The sequence below is a fragment of the Barbus barbus genome (assembly GCF_936440315.1).
Source record: "Barbus barbus genome assembly, chromosome: 12".
In the NCBI taxonomy this organism is placed as follows: domain Eukaryota; kingdom Metazoa; phylum Chordata; class Actinopteri; order Cypriniformes; family Cyprinidae; genus Barbus; species Barbus barbus.
In genome coordinates, this window is record NC_136740.1 from 12,299,630 (window position 1) to 12,324,024 (window position 24,395).

The window sequence follows — 24,395 nt, forward strand, 5'->3', positions numbered from 1 at the left end:
GAGACATGCTTATGTGTGATGGAAAATGCATATCCACCCAACCAGGGATGAAGTCTAGCGTCTGACTCTGAAACAGATTTTTTTTTTATTATTATTATTTTTTACTAAGCATAGGTTATGTTTAGGCCGACTATCGGTGCTGATGTGCTTTTACAAGGGACTTCAGATAAAAAACACGAACAAAATTCACAGTCCCAGAGTGAGAGTTTAAGCAAGTGACTTTAAAATGTGAACCATATTTCAGCCAAATCACAGACTATAGGTAACTAATACTATTTTATTTCCAAGTTATGGCTACCATAATAACTTTTTAAAGTTATGTTGCAGTTTGTTGTGAAATTATTATTTTTATTATTATTGTAGTTGTTAATCATATTGGATGTGCACTTGTAATTATCTACAAGTACATTTAAAAAAAAATTTAGGCATGCTTGCAGATAATATAGCCTAATAGCCCCATTAATAAAGTTATTATTAATAAAAATGTTAAAACTTTGTAATAATATCAAAAAGTTTAAATTTAAGCTACATTTTCATTTAATTGTTAATAACATGCAGTTGTCTACAAACATTACATTTAGTTTGTCCTTAAGTATGTTTTTAAGTATATTATTTCCGTAAGTAGGCTATTTATAAAAAATATAATGCTAGGAATAAATAAATGAACAAGTTGTGATATAAATGTTACCATATAGGTGTCGCCAGAGCTCCGGCTCTTGCCCTTATACTTCACTGTTGTGACTGGAGAAAGTCCCCCAACCCCGCTGTAGTCATCAGACAGACTGTAGATGTCCCAGTCTGCCTCAGCACCTTGCCTGCCCGACATGCCCTTGGATATTACCAGCCCTCCTCTTGCGAGAAACTACTGTAGAAATTTAGAAACCACTAGACATTAACAGAGGACATCGCAGTAGGACGGAGCGTACCTGGATTCCTGACACTTTTACACTGCGTCTGAACTAAAGGGTTTTTGTTGTTGTACCGACTTTTCCCAAATCGACGTGTATGGATGTAAGTTATCATGGCTACGTTTGCATGCAGGGTGCAGTTCTTAGATGATACTGATCCATTTAATAGCACAAATTTTCCTGAGCCGACCAGACCCCCACATTTCACATTCAGAGAGGATATTCCGCTCATCAATCAGATCGCTGGAGTTCACAGACTTCTGAAAGCCCCACACAAGGTAGGACAGACATAGTTTTATCCACTCTCTGTAAATGACTGTTTATTAGAGGTATTTACATCTATATCTGATGCAGTGGCACCAATTTTTTGTTATTGCAGTAATTCTGGAGGGCATCATGCAGTTATATGGCAAGCCTTTTTAACAATTATTGCCTAAAACTTAGAACTAGCATTTATATTTATGTCATTAGTTATTATTTTCTATTTACTATTAAATGCTCGAATAGTGATTAGTATGTTAATGATTAAAGAAAATACTGGTAATATAAGGTACATTGGTTAAGCTTAAGTTTAGAGTTAGTACCTAGTTATTACCCAGTTATTGTAATAACTGTAATAAGTACATGTATATGTGGAACAGGTAAAGTTGTAAAATAAAGTGATACACTTACATTAGATATTAGTACTTATTCATTAGTTATATGTTTCAGTTTTCTAATTGAATAGACAGAAGTTCTATACCAGTCTAGTAAACTAGTGTAATTTAACTATAAAGTGGCTATTCTGACTAATAATTTGTAAACAATAATTCTAACTCATTGTAACAAAGGAAATGTTTCTAATAGCAGTTTGGATATATAAATGTATCTAACAAATAGGTACTAGTCTATTAGAGTTAGTAAATAAGTAATCTGTTTAAAAAGCACATGGAATGGACATATGTAACTATTCAAATAGTGACACATAACTAAAAATACTATTACTGGTTACTAGTAAAACGGGTATTTGAAGTCTGAAGTAAATAGTTGATTTTTAAACCACAGATTCAGTTGACAAAAAATAGCAACCGAAAACTTTATACAGTAGTTAATTCTTGTCACTACTGGGATAGTGACTAGCAACAAAAGAATAAGTGCTAGTGACTAACTGAAATAGACTGGTTACTGTTGGCAACCAGTACTAGTAATGAATACTCACTAGTGAACCTGAAAAATATACTGATCACTTTTGGAATAACTAGTACACTGTAGGGGTGGGCGATATGAGCTAAAATTCATATCACAATATTTTCCACTGTCCAGACATCATCGATATTATATTGCGATAAGAGGAAAATTCGCATTTTAGTAGAGCTTAGTTAAATTAGAGACAAAATATGTATTTTAACCTTAAATAACTAGAAAAAAAAACATGATTTCAAGATCTAAGGCAAAAATAGAATGGTCTGACTTTAGATGTGTGAAATTATGCTACATAAAGGGCCGGGTATACTTCACATTCAGCGCTCCGTTCCGTCTTGTGCACAGTCGACAAGCTCGACACATGCGCGGTACCACCTACTTGACTTGCACTGTCTCAACATTCACCTCGCATGCGCTGTTGGTCACGGACCGGCCACGCGGTCTCAAAAAATCGCCTGCACGTTTGCGAGCCCTCCTGATGATGAAAATGACGTAATTTTATTCCTATATTTCGAGCATTGTGAACAGTGATCTTGCGCTGCCTACTACAGTATTTTCTCTCTTTGTGTCCGTGTTCTGCGTCTCTGTCCTGTAACAGTGTAAAAGAATGAATGTTAAATTGGCTTGCCATAGCATCTATGCAGTGCCAATGCACTGGTAGAGAGAAGTGGTATGATGGCAGGATACTTCAGTGCGTCTTGGGCTGCACTGCACCAAAGTCTGCACTGTCCTGTGCACACAGGGGGTTGTTTGCTATTGTCAGTGCCTCTAAAGCACACCTTTTCAGACTCAAATGTTCGCTGTTCTATTTAAATACAGTCAATAACAAAACTAATATAGCGGCATTGTTTATAAGCAATCGATTTTCTGATATCATAATAGGAATGACAGGTAACTGGTGTTGATAGTGTAGATATTCACATCCTGTCTCTCCTCGCAGCCTGTAATAAACCTCACCTCTAAATTACCCAGCTCTCCTTCATTACAGGCATGACCCAAAACAACTGAGGTTCTTCTCCAACTGTGTAAGATATAATTGTTGTCTTAAACTTGGTTCATTTCCACCACATAAACAGTGTTATCCTTTAAGCAGGTTTTAGGAGTGCTGTTATTGTGGTCTTAGAGGAATGCACAGCAGCTGAGTGCCATACTTGGGTGGACTGAATGCTTGAACATGCCATGTCCACATACTCAGGATTCTACAGCTGTCATTGGGACTGTCAGTGATGACCGTCCACATAAAAGGGTCCTCCAAGGGTCCAAACTGACCCGTTTGCTGTTTAGCTTATTCGTTGTTTGTTTAGGAACATTACTGTTCTCTTGTGTACTCAGAGCTCCAAACAGGTGAATGTCAACTCTGTGTTACCATTAGTTGGTTTGCGATTGTTCGCTAGGTAAAAGTTAACGTGACTCACCCTCTACCAGTCATCGATGGAACTTTTAGTGCATCACAGCTGCTTCATTATGAGTGGATCATTACTGTGATTTGAAGCACTGACCTTTCCAAAACAAACATGCATGGAAGTATTTCGGCGACTCAGTCCCCATCATTAAGACGGTTCCTTAAATCACTTGAATGAGTAATGAAACATTTTCAGCAGATGGATAAATAAGTCCAGATGCTCATTAGTTATTTGACTTTTGTTTTAGAATTAGAATTTTGTACAACTTTATACTCTCCGATGACCCTAATGACATATTTTCTGTGAAACACATCTGTTAACACTGTAGTCCAAAAATGGTACCAAATTTTTAAAGAATGATATAATTTGATCTTTCTAAGCTCAGTTTTCTGAACAAAACATCTTAGTTATATAAAAAGTTTATTATTCAAATATATGGGGGTCAGTGACAAAAAGGGGTTTTCCACTGTCAAAACAATAAAAGTTTAATGCAGCTTTAAAATTATTATTTTTCTCGTAGAACACGTCCTGTTTCATTGCTTTTTTTTCTGAGCAAAAAATAATGTCTATCATTTATTTTTACCTCGATTTACAGAAAATGCCTACTAAAATGTCATTCCATGCAACAAAAAAAAAAAAAAAAGACCCCGAATAATCAGATGTCATTAAAACCTTATTTAAAGATTAAATTAAAGTAATTTTAAATCTTTACCACTATCCTTCATACACTAGGTTTTACCCATTTGTAGGGAAGTTTTTAATCGTTTTAAAATATAATAAAATTTCAATACTATCACATACTTAAGGTGCATTTTCATGAACAAATTCCATGCATTTTAATAGGAAAGACTTCCAGGTAGATTTTGTAACAGGTTCAAGTTGGTCGCATGGTTTTGCCGCATTGACCAACAGAAAGTAGCTTGATATGAAAGTCGCTTCTGTGTAAAATTTGCTTAATTTATTGTTCATTTATATCTCCGAACTACAGATCTAAACATGCATAATCAAAATTGGAGTTGATAGCTGTATTTTGAAATGACTTTCACGCAAACATGTCCTATCATGTAAAATCTGGTTCACTTCTGAAGGCACCAGATCTGAAGGATTCTTCCAGTAAACAGCATCCATTGGAACTTGTGAGCACCATTATAAATCCGTTATTATGATTTCTGAGTTGCTTTTATCCAGCTTGGGATGAATCCTCAAGGGCATCATTTCTCCAGTGCATCAGGAGGTCCCAGCAAAGCTTTCGACGTCCTCCACACAATTCTCAGTTTAAAACAATCCATTGTTGGCAGCTTAGCAACATGAGATATGATTCAAATTCTTTTTGAGCCAACAGTTTGTTTTTCCCAATTTCACAATGAAGCAGTCAGTAGTATAAGGAACCACAGAGATAAAAGGAGTGTCATTGAAATAAAGAGCTGTATATGATGACCATTGAAACCGAGAGAGAGAGAGAGAAGAAGAGGAAAGGGGATGCGATGAGCTGGCATGTTATTTAACATCAGCCTGCAAATGAGCCAGTTGGATTCGTTCAGTTGAACACAGTTCATCTTTGTCTTGATTGCTATTTTCATTTACAGCAAGACTAACAGATGTGACATGCTTTATTATGTGATGTCCAGAGTGTCATACAAGGATGTCGTAACTTTTATGTCGTTAATCAAAAAGTGCATTAGTAGAGTATTTTAATATTGTCAAACAATTCCATCAGGAGTTTGGAACTTGGTTATAAAATTCCTGGGACCTATTTGTCTGTTCATACTTGAATAAAATGAAGAGGAATTCTAATATTTATATGTAAGATACACAGACATGTTTTAGCAGCATTATACATAGTTTATCCAGAATGCAGGGGTTAGTGAAACTGATCTTGGCTGAGAAACATGAACCATATGGTGTGACACTGGTGTTGGTTTTGATTAGTTAGAGGCACTTGGGTGAGCCTTTATTGCTTAACTGGGAAGAACAAGTAATGTTTTTGTTGGACACCGGAGGGTCAGTATATATACTGCCATTCAAATCTTTGGGATCAGTATGATTTTCAGTGTTTTTTTGTTTTTGTTTGTTTTTTAAGTTTCTTATGCTCATCAAGGCTGCATTTATTTGACCAAAAATACAGAAAAAAACAGTAATAATATGAAATATTGCTATTTAAAATAAGTTTTCTATTTTAATATACTTAAAAAATGTAATTTATTTGTGTTACGCAATGCTGAATTTTCAGCAGCCATTACCCCAGTCTTCAGTGTCACATGATCCTTCAGAAATCAATGTTGGAAATAATTGTGCTGTTTAAAAAAAAACTTTTTTTCAGGATTCTTTGAGGAATAAAAAGTTAAAAAGAACAGCATTTATTTAAAATCTTTTGTAGCAATATACCATTCAAACGTTTGGGGTCAGTATTCTTATTTATTTATTTATTATTATTCAGTAAGGATGTGTTAAATTGATAAAAAAGTGATAGTGAAGTCTTATATTGCTAGAAAAGTTTTTGAAGTGCAAAAGGGTGAAAAGTTGTCAGCGTAATGTAACTGTTGGTCCGCTTCCAAATTCTAGTGATATGGTTTGCGATACATTATTGGATAGAATGTATTTTCAGATGGTTTAGTTATCTTGTTTCTGGATTGATTAGTACTAGTTAAGGATGTCCTCCTTTTGGAAAACATCTGGGCCAGATGCTTCTTTTGGTCCTGTTTTATCTTACAGAAGATTAAAACATCCACCAGACTGATGTAGTGATATAAAGCACACACTGTATCCTTAAACCTTAAAGTCAGCATGAAATCAAAATTCATCCTATTTGCATATTACACGATCTTGTCATTATTGTGTTTAGTGATTGAATGATTTATTGCTGCATGCTATTCCAAAGGATATTTGAATTTGAAATAATCAATCAAAATGCGGTAACTTGCTCTTCATCTGAAACGACTTTCACTTTCTGCTGATGTCACTGAGGCCAGACGGGCTATTGGTTATTTTTATCCAACACCCTAAAAGCTACCAAAAAGGGTGGTGATGGCGCAGTGGATAAGACACATGCCTTTGGTGTGAGAGACCCGGGTTTGAATCCACTGTGAGACACCAATGTGTCCCTGAGCAAGACACTTAACCCCTAGTTGCTCCAGAGGTGTGCGACCTCTGACATATATAGCAATTGTAAGTCGCTTTGGATAAAAGCGTCAGCTAAATGAATAAATGTAAATGTAAGCTACTCAGGCATTGTTTTGGTATGTAACACCCATTTTTCATGATTGAATCAATTCTTCACAGATATGTTTTTCATCAAATATCCTTTTTCACTCCAAAATACGACGGAATTTTACAGAAGTAAAATTCGCTTTACCTTCATGATAATGATTTGAAGTATTTTTAATGGTTAGATTATTTGACATTAAGGTGAATGACTATGAAAAGTATATAAACTTGAAGCAATGCCATCTTTAATTTTTATTAATCTGGTCTTTTTTTTTTGCTTTCTGTTTCATTTCTCTCTCTCTCTCACTCACACACACATACACTCACACACATACACATGCACAAACACGAACTTGCACACACACGCATCTCTCACTCATACTCTTGATGGATGTAGCCCTTCACCGAGTTACTTTTTTCGGGAAGCCTTTTCTGTTTGCGCATGAATTTTGCCGAAATTACAGAGTCTGGTAATGAGAAGTTATGCTAAATGCTGTAAAATATAGGCTAGCCTTTCACATTTGCGGCTGAATTCTGGATTAGCCTTACACATTGTTATGCAGAGTTGAGGTTTTTGCAGCCCAGTGACTTTTCCTCTGTATTTTTCGGCACCGTCTGCAGAAAAAAGCTCCACATTTTTCGTTGGTTTCACACGCCTTTGAAATGCAAATGATTGCTGTTGTGGTCATCATACATGCGACAAACCCTTTTTAACATATTTGTAGAATAAGAAAGCAACCACAGACACTGTTATATTTATATAATGGAAACAAACCCAGAAATACTTATTGCTAACACATCAAGCGGCTGAAGCGTGTCAACGAGTGATTCATTTAGCCGCTGCACATTGTTATGTCATTTAATTATGCCTTTGATGTAGAACTAGACTTTCTTGAACTCACAGACCGCTGTTGGTTTCACAGTTCACAGATTTAATAAAAGCAGCTTGGTTAATATGCTACATTGCAGTTAGCAGGATGTTGTTTTATATTTTATCAGCCATGACCTGAGGAGTCCAGGGTGTCTTGTGGCGACTGAAACAGAGCAACTTTTCTGAATGACAAAAGTTTATTCCCTTCCTTTACTGGCTAAAACTGAGTTTGGAGTTGAAATTGAGGATGAAATTTTGCGTGTGGATTTGGAGAGCGACTCTAGTTCCCAGTGTGCTCTTATTTTTAGGCCATCCCCGTATCTGTGCTTGCTTGCCAGTGCTGTATTCTGTGGTTGGAAGAGGAAGTCCAGGCTTGGCTTTCCATCCCCATGACCACAGGGTCACAGGGTCAGTGGCTGGGTGGGGAACCGTCAGTTATACGGTTAATCCAGGAGCACTGTGCTCAGATTAGCAGCTCTCCTGGACCTGCAGCCTTTGCTACCGCTTTAATCCTTTGCACTACTGTTGATTCTGGAGCTTGTTTATTTAGTCCTACCTCTTTGTTTTCAATTTTTACATATGGTTCTATGTAGTAGAGTTCACTTCTGTTGCGCATTTTGTGTGTGTTGGTATTTATGCGTGTAAATGTGATTGGACAAATGACGGAACAGTCGCTGCATCTTACATTTTTGATTTCATTTATGTGGACTTTCTGTGTGTCAGCTTGGTTCAAATGTGCTAAATTTCCAGATAAAAGTAAATTATAACATAAGACATTAATTTAGGGGTTTTTAATGACTGAATGTTATGAAAATGACAAATTATCTATGTCTTGGAGCTTTGTGTACAGTTGACTGTATAATTCCAATTATAATTGAAGAAATTTCTTTATAAAAAAATTTACATTTAATGAAAAAGAAATGCAAATGATAAATAGTAATAATATATATATATTTTTCAATATTAAAACAAAAAATTGTCTTGTTAATAAATAGTATACATTTTTATTCTTTATGAACATTTCAGAAACAGTCACCTCCCTATTAAAGGGGCTGATGTCATTCTAAGGAGAGGATGATGAATCTCACACCATCACTGTGAGCCTTATGAAACACTTCCTCCAGTTAGAGTTTGATGAAGAGCACAGAGACACTGAGATTGTAGAATTTACATGATGAAGAACATTGAAGGGGGACTCTTTCCCACCAAACACCAGCACATTGGGTTAAAGCTGTCCCACACCTTTTCACCGTCTGTTGATAGTAATGTAAGGCACCTGGCAGTCAGCAGAACGCTGTTCACTGCTGCAGAGTCTGATTGATCCTACGGTACAGCTGACATGAAAGCACATGGAGCGGAGCCCACCGCTGGAACTCCAGCGCCGACTGAAGCGAGCGCATCCGTCTGATGCTTATCAGAGTCCCTGCCTCGCTCCCGGCCGGGTGACTAATCTGAAGTACCTGTACGGGGTCTCTTGCAGTGAAATATCTGGGTCAATCTGAGAAAGATGGAGCACAGCTGGAAACCGCAAGAAAAAAATGAACCAAAAATGTTTTTTCCCCCACTCAATTACCCTGCCAAGTTCTTAGGAAGCAATCTACGTTCTGCCTCTTGAAGTTGTAAATACATTACAACTCTCGAGCCAAGACAAGGGAGTTCTGGCTCGAGAATGAAGTGCAACACTTTAGTTTAAGGGACTAACATAAGTATTATATATACTACTAACATATATATTATATATCACTTTAATGTTTGCAATGTTTTAAAAGGAAGAGTTTTTTAAGCTAACAGAGCCTGAAGTTATGAGATGATTTAGGATAAGTTCTTGCTATTGTAAGGGGATAGTTCACCCCAAAAATGAAAATTTGTTGTTAATTTACTCACCCTCTAAAATGTAGGTGACCATTCTTCTTCATTAGTGCAGTAAAGAAGAATTTTAGCTGAATCCGTGGTCCTTGGTGATTTATAAAATGCAAGTCAACAGCTACCGGCACTTTGAGAGAAGCAACACAAGCCAAACAAAATGAATACCCATGGATTCTGGTGATATAGTGAGATCTTGTTAAGTGAAATCATTGATTCAGAACCTGAGGCAAACGGGGAAGATTCTTTTTTGTGAACTAGTTCTTTCGCTCAGTTTGTTTCAAGGAACTGGTTCAAATCAAAACGTGTACACAATTATATTATTAAAGCACTGAAAAATGATGTGGAAAAAAGTCACCTACTTAGATGGTTTGAGGGTGAGTAAATTAAAAGCTAAATTTCATTTTGGTTGGACTATGCCTTTAAGAGGAATGAAATGAGTTAAAGTAATAGTTCACTCAAAAATGAATATTAATTAAAAAGATAACATTCAACATTGGGATCCAAACAACATTGGATGCCATTGACTTTGATTGTATAAACAAAACTCTTTTTCTGTAAAATATATAATAAATAAAAAATAATAATAATTACACAGGTTTGGAACAACGTAAGGATGAGTAAATGATGACAGTTTTCATTTTAGGGTGCTTAATCCCTCTATGATCCAATCTGAACTGCATTCCTGGTATTTTCTGTAATAAAACTTTCAGGCCAGGATAAGCTGGAAGTGATAAACCTGTGAAATCTGTTCCTTTAATCTTAGTTTTTCCCAACTTGCCATGACAAACAACAGCATTGTGCAATAGAGCATTTTATCAGTAGCTGTTTTTTTATTTTCATCATAGTCATCTTGCCATAAATAGCCCTGTCCACACTGAAATCTCATTGGCCCAAAATCCTGTTCCACTGACCTTGATTTAATTTTTTTTGGTCAATGAGTAAGAAGCGAAATAATCTTTTAGTTAAAGGGATAGTTTACCCAAAAATGCTAATTCTGTCAATAATTACTCACCCTTTTTCCAAACCCGTAAGACCTTCGTTCATCTTCGGATCAAAAATTGAGATATTTTTGATGAAATCCGAGAGCTTTCTGATCCTGCATAGACAGCAAGGGAACTACCATATTCAAGGCCCAGAAAGACAGTAAGGACATCGTTAAAATAGTCCAAGTGACATCAGTGGTCCAACCGTATTTTATGAAGCTGCGAGAATACTTTTTGTGTGCAAAGAAAACAAAAAATAACACCTTTGTTTTAAAAATGTCTTCTTTTCCAGGGCAATCCGCCGCCATTCACGAGAGTACCATGACGCATGCATGTGCCTTGTTAAAAATTTTACATTTACATAAATTAACATTCATTGACAAATTTGTCATGCTGTAGCCATCAAGAAAAAGAGAAACACCCTTTTTCCTTAAATACATGTGGGTCTACTCATTTAAATCATTATTTATTTGAAATGTTTGTAAGTATTTCAAGGCAAAAGTATTTTTTTTGACAAATATCATCGATTATTTATCATTTCCCTTTAAAGAATTTGGTACTTTTTTTTCCTTCCTTGAAATATAAGCTCTGTTATGACCAAAATTCTCACTGTATTGTAAATGGATTTAAAGCTGGTAAATGGAATGAGAATGAGTGGAACTTCCTTTTTTTTCATGATTACTTTAACATCACATCACCTCCTATACCTCTAGCAGACATGCCGCTACCAGGTCCATGTGTCCTAAATATAGCCCGACTTTGGCTTGCGTGTCTGGATTTCCTGTCAGCTTCAGATCTGGACTGTAATCTTGTGTAGAACTCTTTCTATATTAAGGACATGTTAAATTAAACTCTGTCTATTTGTAACTGCCCTCATCATTTTCCTTCTAGTCCCCTGTCCTGTATCATGCTTATCTGAACTTGTTGGATTTTACGGATTGATGAGAAATGTAGACCCTTGAAAGATGAAACAGTGCAGTCATCGTTGCCATGGCTGACCACATGTTGTGTGTTGTTTCTCCGACATGACAGGGTTTTTGGGCGCCACTAGCTCTTTGAAAGGAATAGAGTGGCCATGGGATCAAAGCTTTTCTGGCCTTAATGCCTTTACCAGTTACAGTAGCATCCTCGCTCGTTCTGTCTGTTCCGTTCACTCTTTCTGTCCACTTTTAATTAAAATGACTGTAATTTGTGGCAGGAAGTTGAATAACAGAGCCTGTTAATGGATAATGTTAGGACATGTTATGATGTAATGTTTTCTTACTTTTAAAATTTCTACTCTGCATACTTAATTATGTTCACTGATGATTTGTCAGGATAGACTTGTTGTCAGAAACTAATGTTGTCCCGGGCCCTGTAATGAACCTATAACAAATTTTGTCCATGGCTCCTAGAATTTCAGTGACAAACCTACACACAGCATCTACTTAGTAAGTGATTACAACTTTGTTTTCCTATATGTTTAGGTTTGATATTGCTTTAATTAGTGTGCTGACGGATTACTTGTTAGTCAGTTTTCATGATAAAACCTTTTTGTAAAAGTAGTGCCCTTAAATTTCGCCATACAAGTTTAGATTTTAAGTTTTTCAAGCATCTTGCCATGTGTTGTCAAGTTAAAAAAGAGTTTTGAAAACAAGCCTTGAACATTCAGCTCCATTCTATTTTGCTTTGTCAAGATGTCTTATGTAAACGCCTCTATAAGAAACATGTCCAATCAGGTTCAGATGAACCTGAAACTAGCCTAATTATACAGAGTTTCCATAAGCCGATTAGTGGACTAGCCATTCAGACAGATCAATGAATGGTCACTTTTAAAAATATGGTATTATGTACATCTCTAATATTCACATCAAGCGCAAAGTTCAACTCAGGTTAAAATGTTAAAATTGCTCAAACATTCTGTAAAAAACATAGACAAATACAAAATAATCGGCTGTGGTTTACATGACTCCATCCCAGGACAATTGAAATCTAGAGATTCCAGACATTTTTGCAGCAAATCACTCATGCGTTTTTCTGTACAGACCAACTCCTTTTATTGTTAGCTATGTTGACATTTATTCCTGTCAAATTCACAAGCACAGAAAACGCGAAACCTCTGACAGTGTGAATGAACGAATCCTTCAGTTCCGGAGCAGTTGCCGGAACTACTTTTCTGGAATTTCTGTGGAAAGAGGCTTAAGGTTTCTAGCTGCCACACCTAATGGTGTTGACTGGTGTGTAATTCGCAGCAGACAGGCAGTCAAAGGTATTGGGAGGTGGAGAAGAGTGGTAATGCTGTTACCAGGCCTCTTGCAATCTGCTCGAAAGTCTGTTGTCTTTATCTCAGTGCTGCCCAAGATAGAGGAAGAAATAGAGACAGTGGCTTTATGGTAAACACAGCCCAAAACTCTGGGCTGGATTAATCATGCACAGAGATTGTAGTTATTTCCCCGACAGAGTCAGGTTTGGGCAAGGTGCTCCGTTAAGGGTAGCAAGTGTTCTTTTGGTGCAGATCTATATAATAATTTATTTAAAAAAACATTTACAATGCAATTCATACGTAAAGTTACTTGAATGCACCTCTTCTATAATACTTTTTGGAGAAGTTATCCAAATTGTCAGGGTGATACTATTTTCTTGGTGTCATACTGAGAAATTCTTGAAAGGAAAACATTATATTTGACATTGTCCACCAAGTCATGTGGAGCAGAAAAGAGAAAACAAAAAACAGGAACTGACCCCTCATGACTTTGAGTCAAGGTCAATAAGTCTCCTAAAATATCAAATATTTTGACTTTTTAATAACAAGGCAATTTCATGTGGTGCGACTCTTCCGGAAAGTAATATTAGTAACACATCTTAATTTATTATACTTGAAAAAAGTACTTTTTACCTTGAAAAAATATCTAAAACAAAATTCCAAAAATTGTGGATCTTTCGACTTGGTAATAGCAAGGCAATGTCATGTGGTGCAACTCTCCCAAAAAGTAATATTAGTAACACACACACACACACACACACAAAATCTAAAAACATGCAAAAATAATAAATAAATAAAATAAAAAAAATCTTCAAAAACCTGTTTGGAAATAATGATTTTATTAAATGGTTACACCACTGAGACATTTTAGAGGCATTAACCGTAAACTTTCTAAATAATGGTATTTCATATGTAAATAGAATAAAAGTGTGTGAATACAAAGAATACATTGGCATGACTTGGCATATATGTTTTAAACTCATTTTATTTTTCTTAATCATAGACACTCTATTTTGTTATTGACCCAAATATATTTGCCCCAAATGGTATCCCATGCCCCATATTTAGGCTTGACATTTAAGACTTTTAATTCTAACTCTTGCACAAAGTACTCCTGAGGTAGCTTTATAGTCATTTTAGCTAAATCAGTTGTCCAAGTATATGTTTTCAGAATGATGCAAATCAAAACTTCTATGATTCCAAAGATCTTACAGGTGAGGACAGAGACTTTCAGCAAAGACCCCTTTGGTATTCTAGACATGCTGGCAAAAGTAAACTCCTCTTGGTATCCACGCATGAAGGATTTTCTTACCTGTCCCAGGGGCTGGATGTGGTTTAGTAAGCCAGGCAGGGGCTTAAAGGCCTGATCTGGTGCTGGGGCTAGTCAACTGGGAACAGTGTGTGTAATTAGCATGTTTAGAGTTGCGGGTGACCCTGCTCACGCATTGATTGACAGTTCATGCTGCTGCCCGGCAACGGCCCCCTGCTAGGTTTCAAATCCCATCACTGGGCTGTAATTGAGTGTCAACAAACAGGCAGGCCTCCAACGGAGAAGACCTCTAAAGACTGCTGCAGATCTCCAAATGGTGTGGATGAGCTTCTCACAACACTTATATAAATCAGATTCAGTCTGAATTCTTTGAATGAGAGTGCTTTGAAGTTATAACAAGTTCTTTTGATTCCTCAGTTGCGATATTGATATGCATCTGACACGTTTTGAAATTATGTTCTGGCAAAATGTGGCTATCAATGAAGGTAGTGTAGAAACATGACAGCATAATGACTTTAAGGAACATTTAAGCTTTAGTAACACCTAGTTTTATACAGTATCTATATAAATGAGTTGATATTGAAGTGAAATATGAATTACAGAATGAAAGGACCGCTTAAGTGTGGTATGTCACTGTTTATGAAGCTGTGTGATGTTATGAATAAAAAAAATAATAGTGCATTCCTGTAAAGCACATAGCTGACATGTCAAGGCTCAGCATGATGCATATCCAATGCACTGGAATTACTGATGGTTTACTTGAATATGTATTTATGATTGCACTAAGATGTAATGTTCCATAATAATTATTTAAGACGTTAGTTTGATTCTTGTTGCGTATGAATATATTTTTAAATCTGTCTTTTTCATTTTGTCCCTCTTTTAGCTCGATGACTGTGCTTTACAGTTGTCTCATAATGGCAGTTATCTGGACTTGGAGTCCACCTTGGCCGAGCAGAGAGATGAACTTGAAGGCTTTCAGGTGGATGGAGGGTAAGCAACAACAACAAAAAATAAGATAAATAAAATAATAATAATTCACCTTCACGTCGTTCCACATCCATATGACTTTCTTCTTTGGATTCTATTTTAAAGAATCTTCAAGCAACTGTTTTCTATACAACAACTGTTCATCTCCAAAAATGGCACGAAAAAAAAAGCACCATAAAAGTATATTTGATATGTGAACTGAATCGACCAGTGCATTAAAGGGGTTCATGAAATGCATTTTTTATTATTTTATAACGTTCTCTGGGGTTTAAATGTTATTAAGATTTTTACATCAAAAAATATCATAATTTCGAACTAATAGGCTATATTCTATTCTGTTTTTGACCCTTTCTGCAGAAATAAAAACAGTCTGTTTTCATAGGCTGGGTGCATTCAAGGCTCAGAAGTAAACGCCCACTGCTATGATTGGCTACCAGTTTTGCACATTAAAATAGTAGATGGACACTGCTGTGATGTACTCTAAATACAACATGGATTATTCTGGTTAAAAATTTATAAATACTCAGTATATATCAAACAATCTGGAACAGACAATGCAATAGTGGTAAAAACATGGTTACTCACTATGTGACGTTATTGTTACATTTACATTACATTTAGTCATTTAAAGACTGTCGTTTGTTGGATCTAGTATAGTCAGACTTATCTTTTACTTTCAGTCTCTCTGAAAAGCTTCATTTTAACTGTTTAAAAATGAATCCGGAGTAAAGTAAAGCAAACAAACAGTGTTTCAATCAAGTGTTGACACAATCTGGAGCTCTTTCCTAATGTTACCTCATGTCTACACCATACACAATTGGCGCACCGCTAGTAAAGACAACGGAACCCATTATAATTGATTTTGTCTGTGGTGCAGATTGACATGACAAATCCCCAAGAGTAAACTGATACTCTGTTCTATTTCTGATGTACTTCAAGCACTTGCTCTTTTGACCAAGAATCCAACAGCTCTTGCATCCGATGTAGATACGGTGTTAGGATCACAACGAGGGCAATTCAAAGACTGTTTTTTCACAGCTTACTTGAAATCCTCAGAGGATCTCTGTTTTGTTGATGGAGTAATCCTGTGTTTGCATCTCTCTTGTATTTCCACTCCTCCTACTACAGGCATGAATCAGTGGGCGGGGCTAAAGAGGCAATAATATATAGGCGTTGATTTTGAGGCGGTCTTTTGTCGCACTATGATGTCATAATGTGACAAATTCCAAAACAAGTTGTTTTTCAGCTTGGTTTCAATAAAAGGTGTTTTTGAACTCAAGAGAAAGTTTTGAGTTCTGAAACTTACGGCATGTTTTTATAGTACGTTGACTTGTTATATGTCAAAAGATGAAGAGAAATTTGATTTCTTAGTTCATAACCCCTTTAAAAAGAAACTGCTTTTTAAAAGTATGATTTGTTCACTAATCCAGTTGCATTGGCTCTCTTAAAGTTCAGTCTGTTTATGGTATTTATTTTTTTGCCATATTTGGAGCTTTAGAGCTGCCTGAAGATTTTTGTTTTATGTTCCATGAAAAAAATAGCATTTTGGTGTGGCATGACATGAAGGCGAATACATAATTACAGATTTTAACTTTTGGCTAATTTATTCCTTTAATTATTTCCATGTTCTGACTTCCACACTGTCAAAAAACAAAACAAAAACAAAAGCCCTGTAAGCATATGTGTTTAAAGTTTAATATTACAATAGACAAATATATATTAACTGTATACTAAGTCACTTTGTCAGTTTTAATCACTAAGCCTGAATCACAAATCACTTCTAAAGATAAAATATCTCTTGAGGATCCATGACACTGTTTAATATGCTGTTGTAATGTTTTCTTTTTTGTTGCCTTACACGGTTTAATTTCATTGTGTAATTAGTAGTCTAGATTGCACATCAGTTTGAGTGGTCATTTATCCTGGTCTCCCTCCATTCACATTGAGAAAATTCTTGCTTTGCTTGTAGATCAGAGGGCCAAAAGATGGATAAAGTACTCACATCTCCTTAAAAACCTTTATTGTCTTGGAAGGGGTTAGAATGTTAGAAGGTGAAAGTTGAAGGTGTTGGCTTCATTCTCAATAGCCTCTGGGTGACTATTTTCTTAATACCTTCATTTCGGTCTGTATTCACATATTGTTACATTGGAGACAACTATAAGCACGATCCTGTCACGTGCATTCCATAAAACATTCCATCTAAAGCTATCAGAAAGACCTTAAAATCTCGCAGCACATGTTCCTTTATCTTCAGCGCATACCACACACGTTCTATGACAGGCCTCTATTCAGCCAGCCCTCAAAATACCTGACTGGTTGGCAAGGGCACAGATGATGTCAGCCTCCGGTCTCAAGAAAGCTTGCAAGATTCAGAGTGAATTGTCTTGTTGAGCAAAGTCCAAGAGTAGATTCTTCTTTTAAAATTAATGAAGGTTTAAAATACTATTTAACCCCCAAAATCTGTTGATCTTGCAGTTTTATATGCATGGCATTTGTCTGGAAGCCTGTTTCCGACTTTTTTTTTTTTTTCAATTGTGATTCTGTTTCTTGTCATTTTGACTTTGTAACTCACAGTGTTACTTTTATATCTCACAGTTGACTTTATTTCCCATAATTCCAACTCTATTTCTTGCAATGTGACTTTGACTTGCGGTTATCTTGTAACTGTTTCTTGTAATTACAAATTTATTTTGCATAACTGCAACTTTATCACTCACAAAGTGACTTTATATTTCACAATAGTGACTTTTTTGTAATTGTCACTTTATATCTCACGATGTGACTTTAAATCTTGCAACTGTGACTGTTACAATTGTGACTTGTTGCAATTGGGATTTTATTACACTTAATTGTAGCTCGGCTTTATATATATTTTTTTGTAATTATGACTATTATTCGCAATTAAGTCTTACAATTCAACCCGATCTCATGAAAGTGCGTATAAATAGTACGCCAAATAAAAAAAACTTGTGGCATTGATACGCAAAAATGGACTTTGGCGTGTATTTGCTACGCGATGGGTTGGATTAGAGTTGTGGGGTAGATGCGTATCATATGTACGCGAAAACTGCGTATCATATGCAAGCCAACAAATTTTGTATCGTATGCACACGAAAACAGTGTTCGGCTCTTTATTTACTCCCAAATGCCTTATAAACCCTGATCCTGGCCCCATGCAGTCTCTCCTGGGTCTGTAGAGTCATGCCAGGCACACTCTAACCAACTTTGCCTCCTCACTACCCGCCTGTTTATGGAATATCACACTATGAAGTCCCATAAAGACACAAAAGGAGGGAAAAATGGAGAGGGAGAAAATTACAGAGAGAAGACCCATTGTCGACAGGTAACGTTTACCTCCTGCATACTTGGACCCGGTTCAAAAACAACCATTTGCCTAAAGAGCAATTAACAGCACACTATGCAAGTCCTCCTGGAACAGATATGACTCAGCAAATAAGCTAGAAATTAAGTTTCTGGGCACCTGGTGTATTTATGGACCAGCACTTCTCAAGTATTTCTCAAGAAAAAAATAAAGAATAGTTTACAAAAATTACAAAATTTGACATCATTTACTTACTCTTACTCTTCTTTTTCTTTTCTATGGAAAACAAAATGTAACATTTTGAAAACATTTGTCGATGCACTTTTCCATGCAATTACAATTATTGACTGAAGCTTTGAGCTTCAAAAAGGACACAACAGCATCAGGAAGTATCACGTGGTCCGTACAAAGGTTTAGAACATCACAGAAACCCAAACTTTTAAGACATAAAAACATATGTACATAATATTTACATTGATGAAAAAAATGTAAAGTACAGGTGCATCTCAAAAAATTAGAATATCATGAAAAAAAAATTTGTAACATTTCATAAAAGTGAAACTTTCATATATATTTTACATTCATAACATGTAAAGTAAGACATTTCAAAAGTTGTTTTGTTTTAATTTTGATGATTAGAGCTTACAGCTCATGAAAGTCAAAATCCAGTATCTCAATATATTAGACTATTTATATTTGAGTTTCATTAAACGACCATCTCTACAGTATAAATTCAGGGTATCTCTTGTTCTTTGAAACCACAATAATGGGGAAGACTGCTGACTTGGCAATGGTCCAGAAGACAATCATTGACACCCTCCACAAAGAGGGTAAGTCACAGAGGGTCATTACTGAAAGGAGTGGCTGTTCACAGAGTGCTGTATCAATGCATATTAAATGCAAAGTTGACTGGAATAAAGCAATTGGGTAGGAAAAGGTGCACAAGCAACAGGGATGACAGCAAGCTTGAGAATACTGTCAAGCAAAGCTGATTCAAACACTTGGGAGAGTTTCACAAAGAGTGGATTGAAGCTGGAGTCAGTGCATCAAGAGTCACCATGCTCAGACGTCTTCAGGAAAAGGGCTACCAAGCCACTTCTGAAACAGAAACAGCATCAGAAGCATCTAACCTGGGCTAAGGAGAAAAAGAACTGGACTGTTGCTCAGTGGTCCAAAGTCCTCTTTTCAGATAAATTTAAATTTTGCATTTCATTTGGAAATCAAGGTCTGGAGTCTGGAGGAAGACTGGAGAGGCACAGAACCCAAGCTGCTTGAAGTCCAGTTTGAAGTTTCCACAGTCAGTGATGATTTGGGGTGCCATGACGTCTGCTGGTGTTGGTCCATTGTGTTTTATCAAGTCCAGAGTCAATGCAGCCATCTACCAGGAGATTTTGGAGCACTTTATGCTGATTTGCTTTTCCAGCAGGACTTTAGCATATTTTTAGTATATTTTCAAGAGAAAGATGAGAAACAGTCGATCCAACAATACAGATGAGCTGAAGGCTCAATAGTGCCTCAGCAGACCCACAGTCTGATCGCTTCCATGCCATTCTTCACTGATGCTGGAGTTTGTGCTAAAGGAGCCCTGACAAAGTATTGAGTGCATAAATGAACATACTTTAAAGAACTTGAACTTTTCTGCTTTGCAAATCCTTTTTTTGATTGATCTTAGGAAATATTATAATATATTGAGATACTGGATTTTGACTTTCATGAGCTGTAAGCTCTAACCATCAAAATTAAAGCAAAAAAACTTTTGAAATGTCTTACTTTACATGTAAAGAATCTAAAATATATATGAAAGTTTAACTTTTTGAAATAAGTTACAAAAAAATTCAGTTTTTCACGATATTCAAATTGTTTGAGATGTACCTGTATACGCCAAAGTCCATTTTTGCGTATCAGCACCACGAGTTTTCGTTTTTATTTGGTGTACTATTTATATGCATTTTCATGCAATTACAACTTGTTTTCTCACAGTGTGACTTTATCGCATACGTGCGATTTTATAACTTACAATTGTGACCATTTCTCTTAATTATTACTTTATTTGTCAATTGCAAATTTTATTTCTCACAATATTAATTTTTCTATCTCGCAATTGTGACTTTGTTTCTCATAATTGTGATTATAAATCTCTCAATGTTGCTTATATATTTTGCAATTGACTTTATTTCTCAAAACTGCAAATTTATCACTCACAAAATTACTTTTTATTGCACAATTGTGTGACTTTTTCATTTTATATCTCACAATGTGACTTTCGATCTCGCAGTTGTGACAGTTACAATTGTGACTGTTATTATTGTGGTTTTATTTATCTTAATTCCAGCTTGACTTTGTCACTTTGTTTATCATAATTGTGACTTTATTTCTCACAATGTGACTTTTCGTAATTGTGCTTTTGTCTTATAATTGCAACTTTATTTCTTACAATGTTACTTTATCTCATAAATGAGACTTTATATCTTACAACTGATATCTTACAATTGTGACCATTTCTCATAATTACGACTTTATTTGTCATAATTCGAACTTTATCACTCACAGTGTGACTTTTTATCTTCACTTCTCTCAATGTAACTTTCCCATAATTGCAATATTATATCACACAAAGTGTGAGTCACAAGTCATGAGTCATAAGTCAAAATTTATAACTTGATTTATATTTTTATATGATTTATAACATTATTTCTTGTAATTTTGGATATATATCACAGTGTGACTTTCAGTGTGACTTTTCTTATTTTAAACTTTATCCCACAATTGCATATTTTATTTTTTAATCTGATGCAAAAGCAAGTTTCCATAAATTAGTGCTCACAGTGGACATGAACTCTCACATTAAACGGATCAGAAACCAAACATAACAAACAAGTTTTTCTTTGACCCCAATGAATGGCTTTTGACTCGCAGTTTTATTAGACAAGACTGCTATCTTTTCTAGCCACTGAGTTGACATAGCTTCCAGAAACTGCCAAACGCCAGTGATTGAATGCTAGATTTTGGCATTTGAGGCCATTAATGGACAAGGCCGCAAATATTTAGGGATGTATTTATGTCAATGTGGAGGCAGGTCTAGCCCCATTTTATTTCCACTTGGATTGGGCTCAAATCTGAAATACAGTTGAAGACATAGTAGTGAATGGATGTCTTTTGGATGAATGAGAGGCAGAAGGGCCACTTCTTTAGGTCTCTGAGAAATGAATGATAGCGCCAACTGGCATGTTGTTCCGCTCTTCTGTCTGTCTTCATGACCCCCCCCCCCCCCGACCACTTCCCAAGAGGCTATCAAGGGTGTGCATTATTAGACCCATGCAGAGTGTCTGAGTGGGCTGTGGAGAGCAGGAATGGAGGACTACATTACTGTTAATAACAGGGTAATTCAGCACAGTGGGCTTTTATGGCCTGGATGGGCTGGTGTTCACAGCCCCCTCCATTTACTGCAGTTGCACTTTATTACGGGGTCTAAAAACCTTGGCCAAAGTATGTGATTAAAACTGAACCCATTTCTCCTCCTCCTTCTCTGTTTTGTGGTTTTCTATCTTGCTTCTTGTGATGTGTCTGACCTACATTTCATCAATTGCTGAAAACACAAAAAAAAGTTGGCTAATTGACTCAAGGAATCATTTGAAATCCTTTTGTTGCTGCCTCATTGTTGCTACTGTATCTTCTTACTGTTTACATTAGGCCTGGAATGAATTACCGAGCTCTGCTTAATTCTCTTTTTCCCCCCCTCTTTTGGAGTTCAGTTATTTTCAAATCGAGATTAACAGTTCTGAGAACTGCAATAGTACATTTCTTCCATTTCTTTGATGCACATTGTTGAATAACGTCATTATGTACAAATGCGTCTTATTTTTGTTGCTTATCCATGTCCTTAAAGATTTCTTTCTTGATGTGGAACCTGGAGGCCTGTGATGGGATTCCAAAGGGACAATCAGAAATGGATACAGATTACAAATTGCATTCCACAGGTGCCTCAGTCACATGAAGTCACTTTGCTCTCTGATTAAGGAGTGATCCTCTAACGCCTCATTTTGTAAGGTGGATATCTCTATGTCATAGTGGCTTAACCATCCTAATCATTACCACACACTACCTCATGCAGAAAAAGCTGTCGGAGCCTGACACGGGGCCCCAAATTTAATCCCACATTGCTGTTAGTACGGACCCTCAGCTTTGGCAGACTACCAACAAAATTTCTCTCTTACACCAGGGCTCAACAGTAAGGATCGTTTTTGTGGGCCATTTAGATTTTTACTTTTCTTGCCAACATTTTTATTGACCCTACCACAAAAAATTTAAATATGGTTTACATTTTTTTTATCTAGAGTTTATATATATATATATATATATATATATATATATATATATATATATGTATTTATTTATTTTTATTGTATTTTATTTCTTTGAAACATAACATTTATAATATTATTTAATATAAATAAAAAATATATTTTTGTTAAATATTGTTATTTGTATTTAATATTAAATATTCTTTACAAAGAAGTAAATTACATTTTAGTAGTTATAAGTTTAAAATAAGTGGGAAAAATAAAATATAAATATTAGATGAAACTGCAAATTAGAAATGTTGCCATGGCAGCTACACTGTAAAAATAATAGATCAGAGAATATATTGTTTATATCAAAGTTGAAAATAAAAACATTATTGGAGTGCGTTTGATAAGAAAATACTATTTCAAAATACTTTTTACTTCAAATTTTACTTCCATGTTTAATTTAATGTTACTTGCTGTTTCTTTGTAATTATTTTTACTAGCAATTTCTGACTGAACATTGCTACATTAAAGTACTAAAATTATTTAAACTAAAATTGGAATAAAATAAAATATAAAAATACTAATTAAAACAATTACTATTAACTATAATATTATATAATATTAATATACTAAAATAAGTTTACAAGATTTAAAAAAGTTATACAAGTTATGTAAAAGTATAACTAAAAGTTATGTAAAATTAATACAAGATCTAAAACATATGTACATTGGTGAAAGAATGTAGAAGATATAGTGATAACACAACACTGGGATTAGATGGGAAAAGTGACAATTCTGTCGACTCAAAACTCTTTCACATCACTGGCCCTCAATCCCTGAACTCTCTTTTACTAAGAAATCTGTTAACATTAATAAATAAATGTCCAAAAATCTAACTTTCTTTAAATATTGAAACCTCTGCTATTCTCTCTCCTTCTTGCCTTCACTGTCATCTTATATTTTTCTTGAACTCGTTTTTTTTCCTGGCTGATGTGCCGGAGGAGCTGTCGTCGGACTCGGTTAGCCTCTGGCCCTGGAGAAACGCCTAGTTCTTTTAATGGGAAAGCTTCAAATATTTGTGCGGATTACATGGATAGAGGGGTAGGAGGCTGCTCAGCTGGACAGCTGGGTTTTTCCTTTATTGCTGAAGTAAATGGCAGGCAGAGGATCTGTGGTCGAAAGTGTGGAAACACTGAGGTGCCGTGTATGTGTTACTATGATCTCTGTTTTAAGAGAGTCTTATGAATAGATTGACAGGTGATAGTACTTCAGCAGCTTTTTACAAATTTAGGGTGCTTCAAGCTAAATATAGTTTACGTGAATAAAATATAAAAAGGCTCTGTGGAATCTCACCACCAGTGGCACAAAATGGTACTGCAGAAATAATTGTTTTCAAACAGGTTTCTTTTCCAATTTGGGCCAATTGTATGCCCAAAACAAACCAGATCAGTGTGATTTGTAATTAAATCATTCAGACCATCTTTGTTATTACTATACAGGTGCTAAAAAAAATTGAATATCGTGAAAAACTGCATTTTTTTTGTAACTTATTTCAAAAAGTAAAACTTTCATATATATTTTAGATTCATTACATGTAAAGTAAGACATTTCAAAAGTTTTTTTGTTTTAATTTTGGTTAAATGGTTAGAGATTACAGCTCATGAAAGTCAAAATCCAGTATCTCAATATATTAGAATATTTCCTAAGCTCAATCAAAAAAAGGATTTGCAAAGCAGAAAAGTTCAAGTTCTTTAAAGTATGTTCATTTATGCACTCAATACTTTGTCAGGGCTCCTTTACAGGGCTGCACAAACTCCAGCATCAGTGAGGAATGGCATGGAAGCGATCAGCCTGTGGGTCTGCTG

The 24,395-nt window shown here is 35.6% G+C and overlaps 1 protein-coding gene across 1 annotated transcript in view; it reads left to right on the top strand.

Annotated features, from left to right (window-relative positions):
- Nucleotides 1-724: 724 nt before the first annotated feature.
- Nucleotides 725-24,395, top strand: part of LOC306878341 (FH1/FH2 domain-containing protein 3-like) — a 189,688-nt gene continuing 166,017 nt past the window's right edge. The window contains exons 1-2 of the mRNA XM_079430621.1: nucleotides 725-1,186; nucleotides 14,816-14,922. Of these exons, the coding sequence (XP_079286747.1) occupies nucleotides 1,022-1,186; nucleotides 14,816-14,922 (272 nt within the window). The 5' untranslated portion in view covers nucleotides 725-1,021. The remainder of the gene's footprint in view (nucleotides 1,187-14,815; nucleotides 14,923-24,395) is intronic.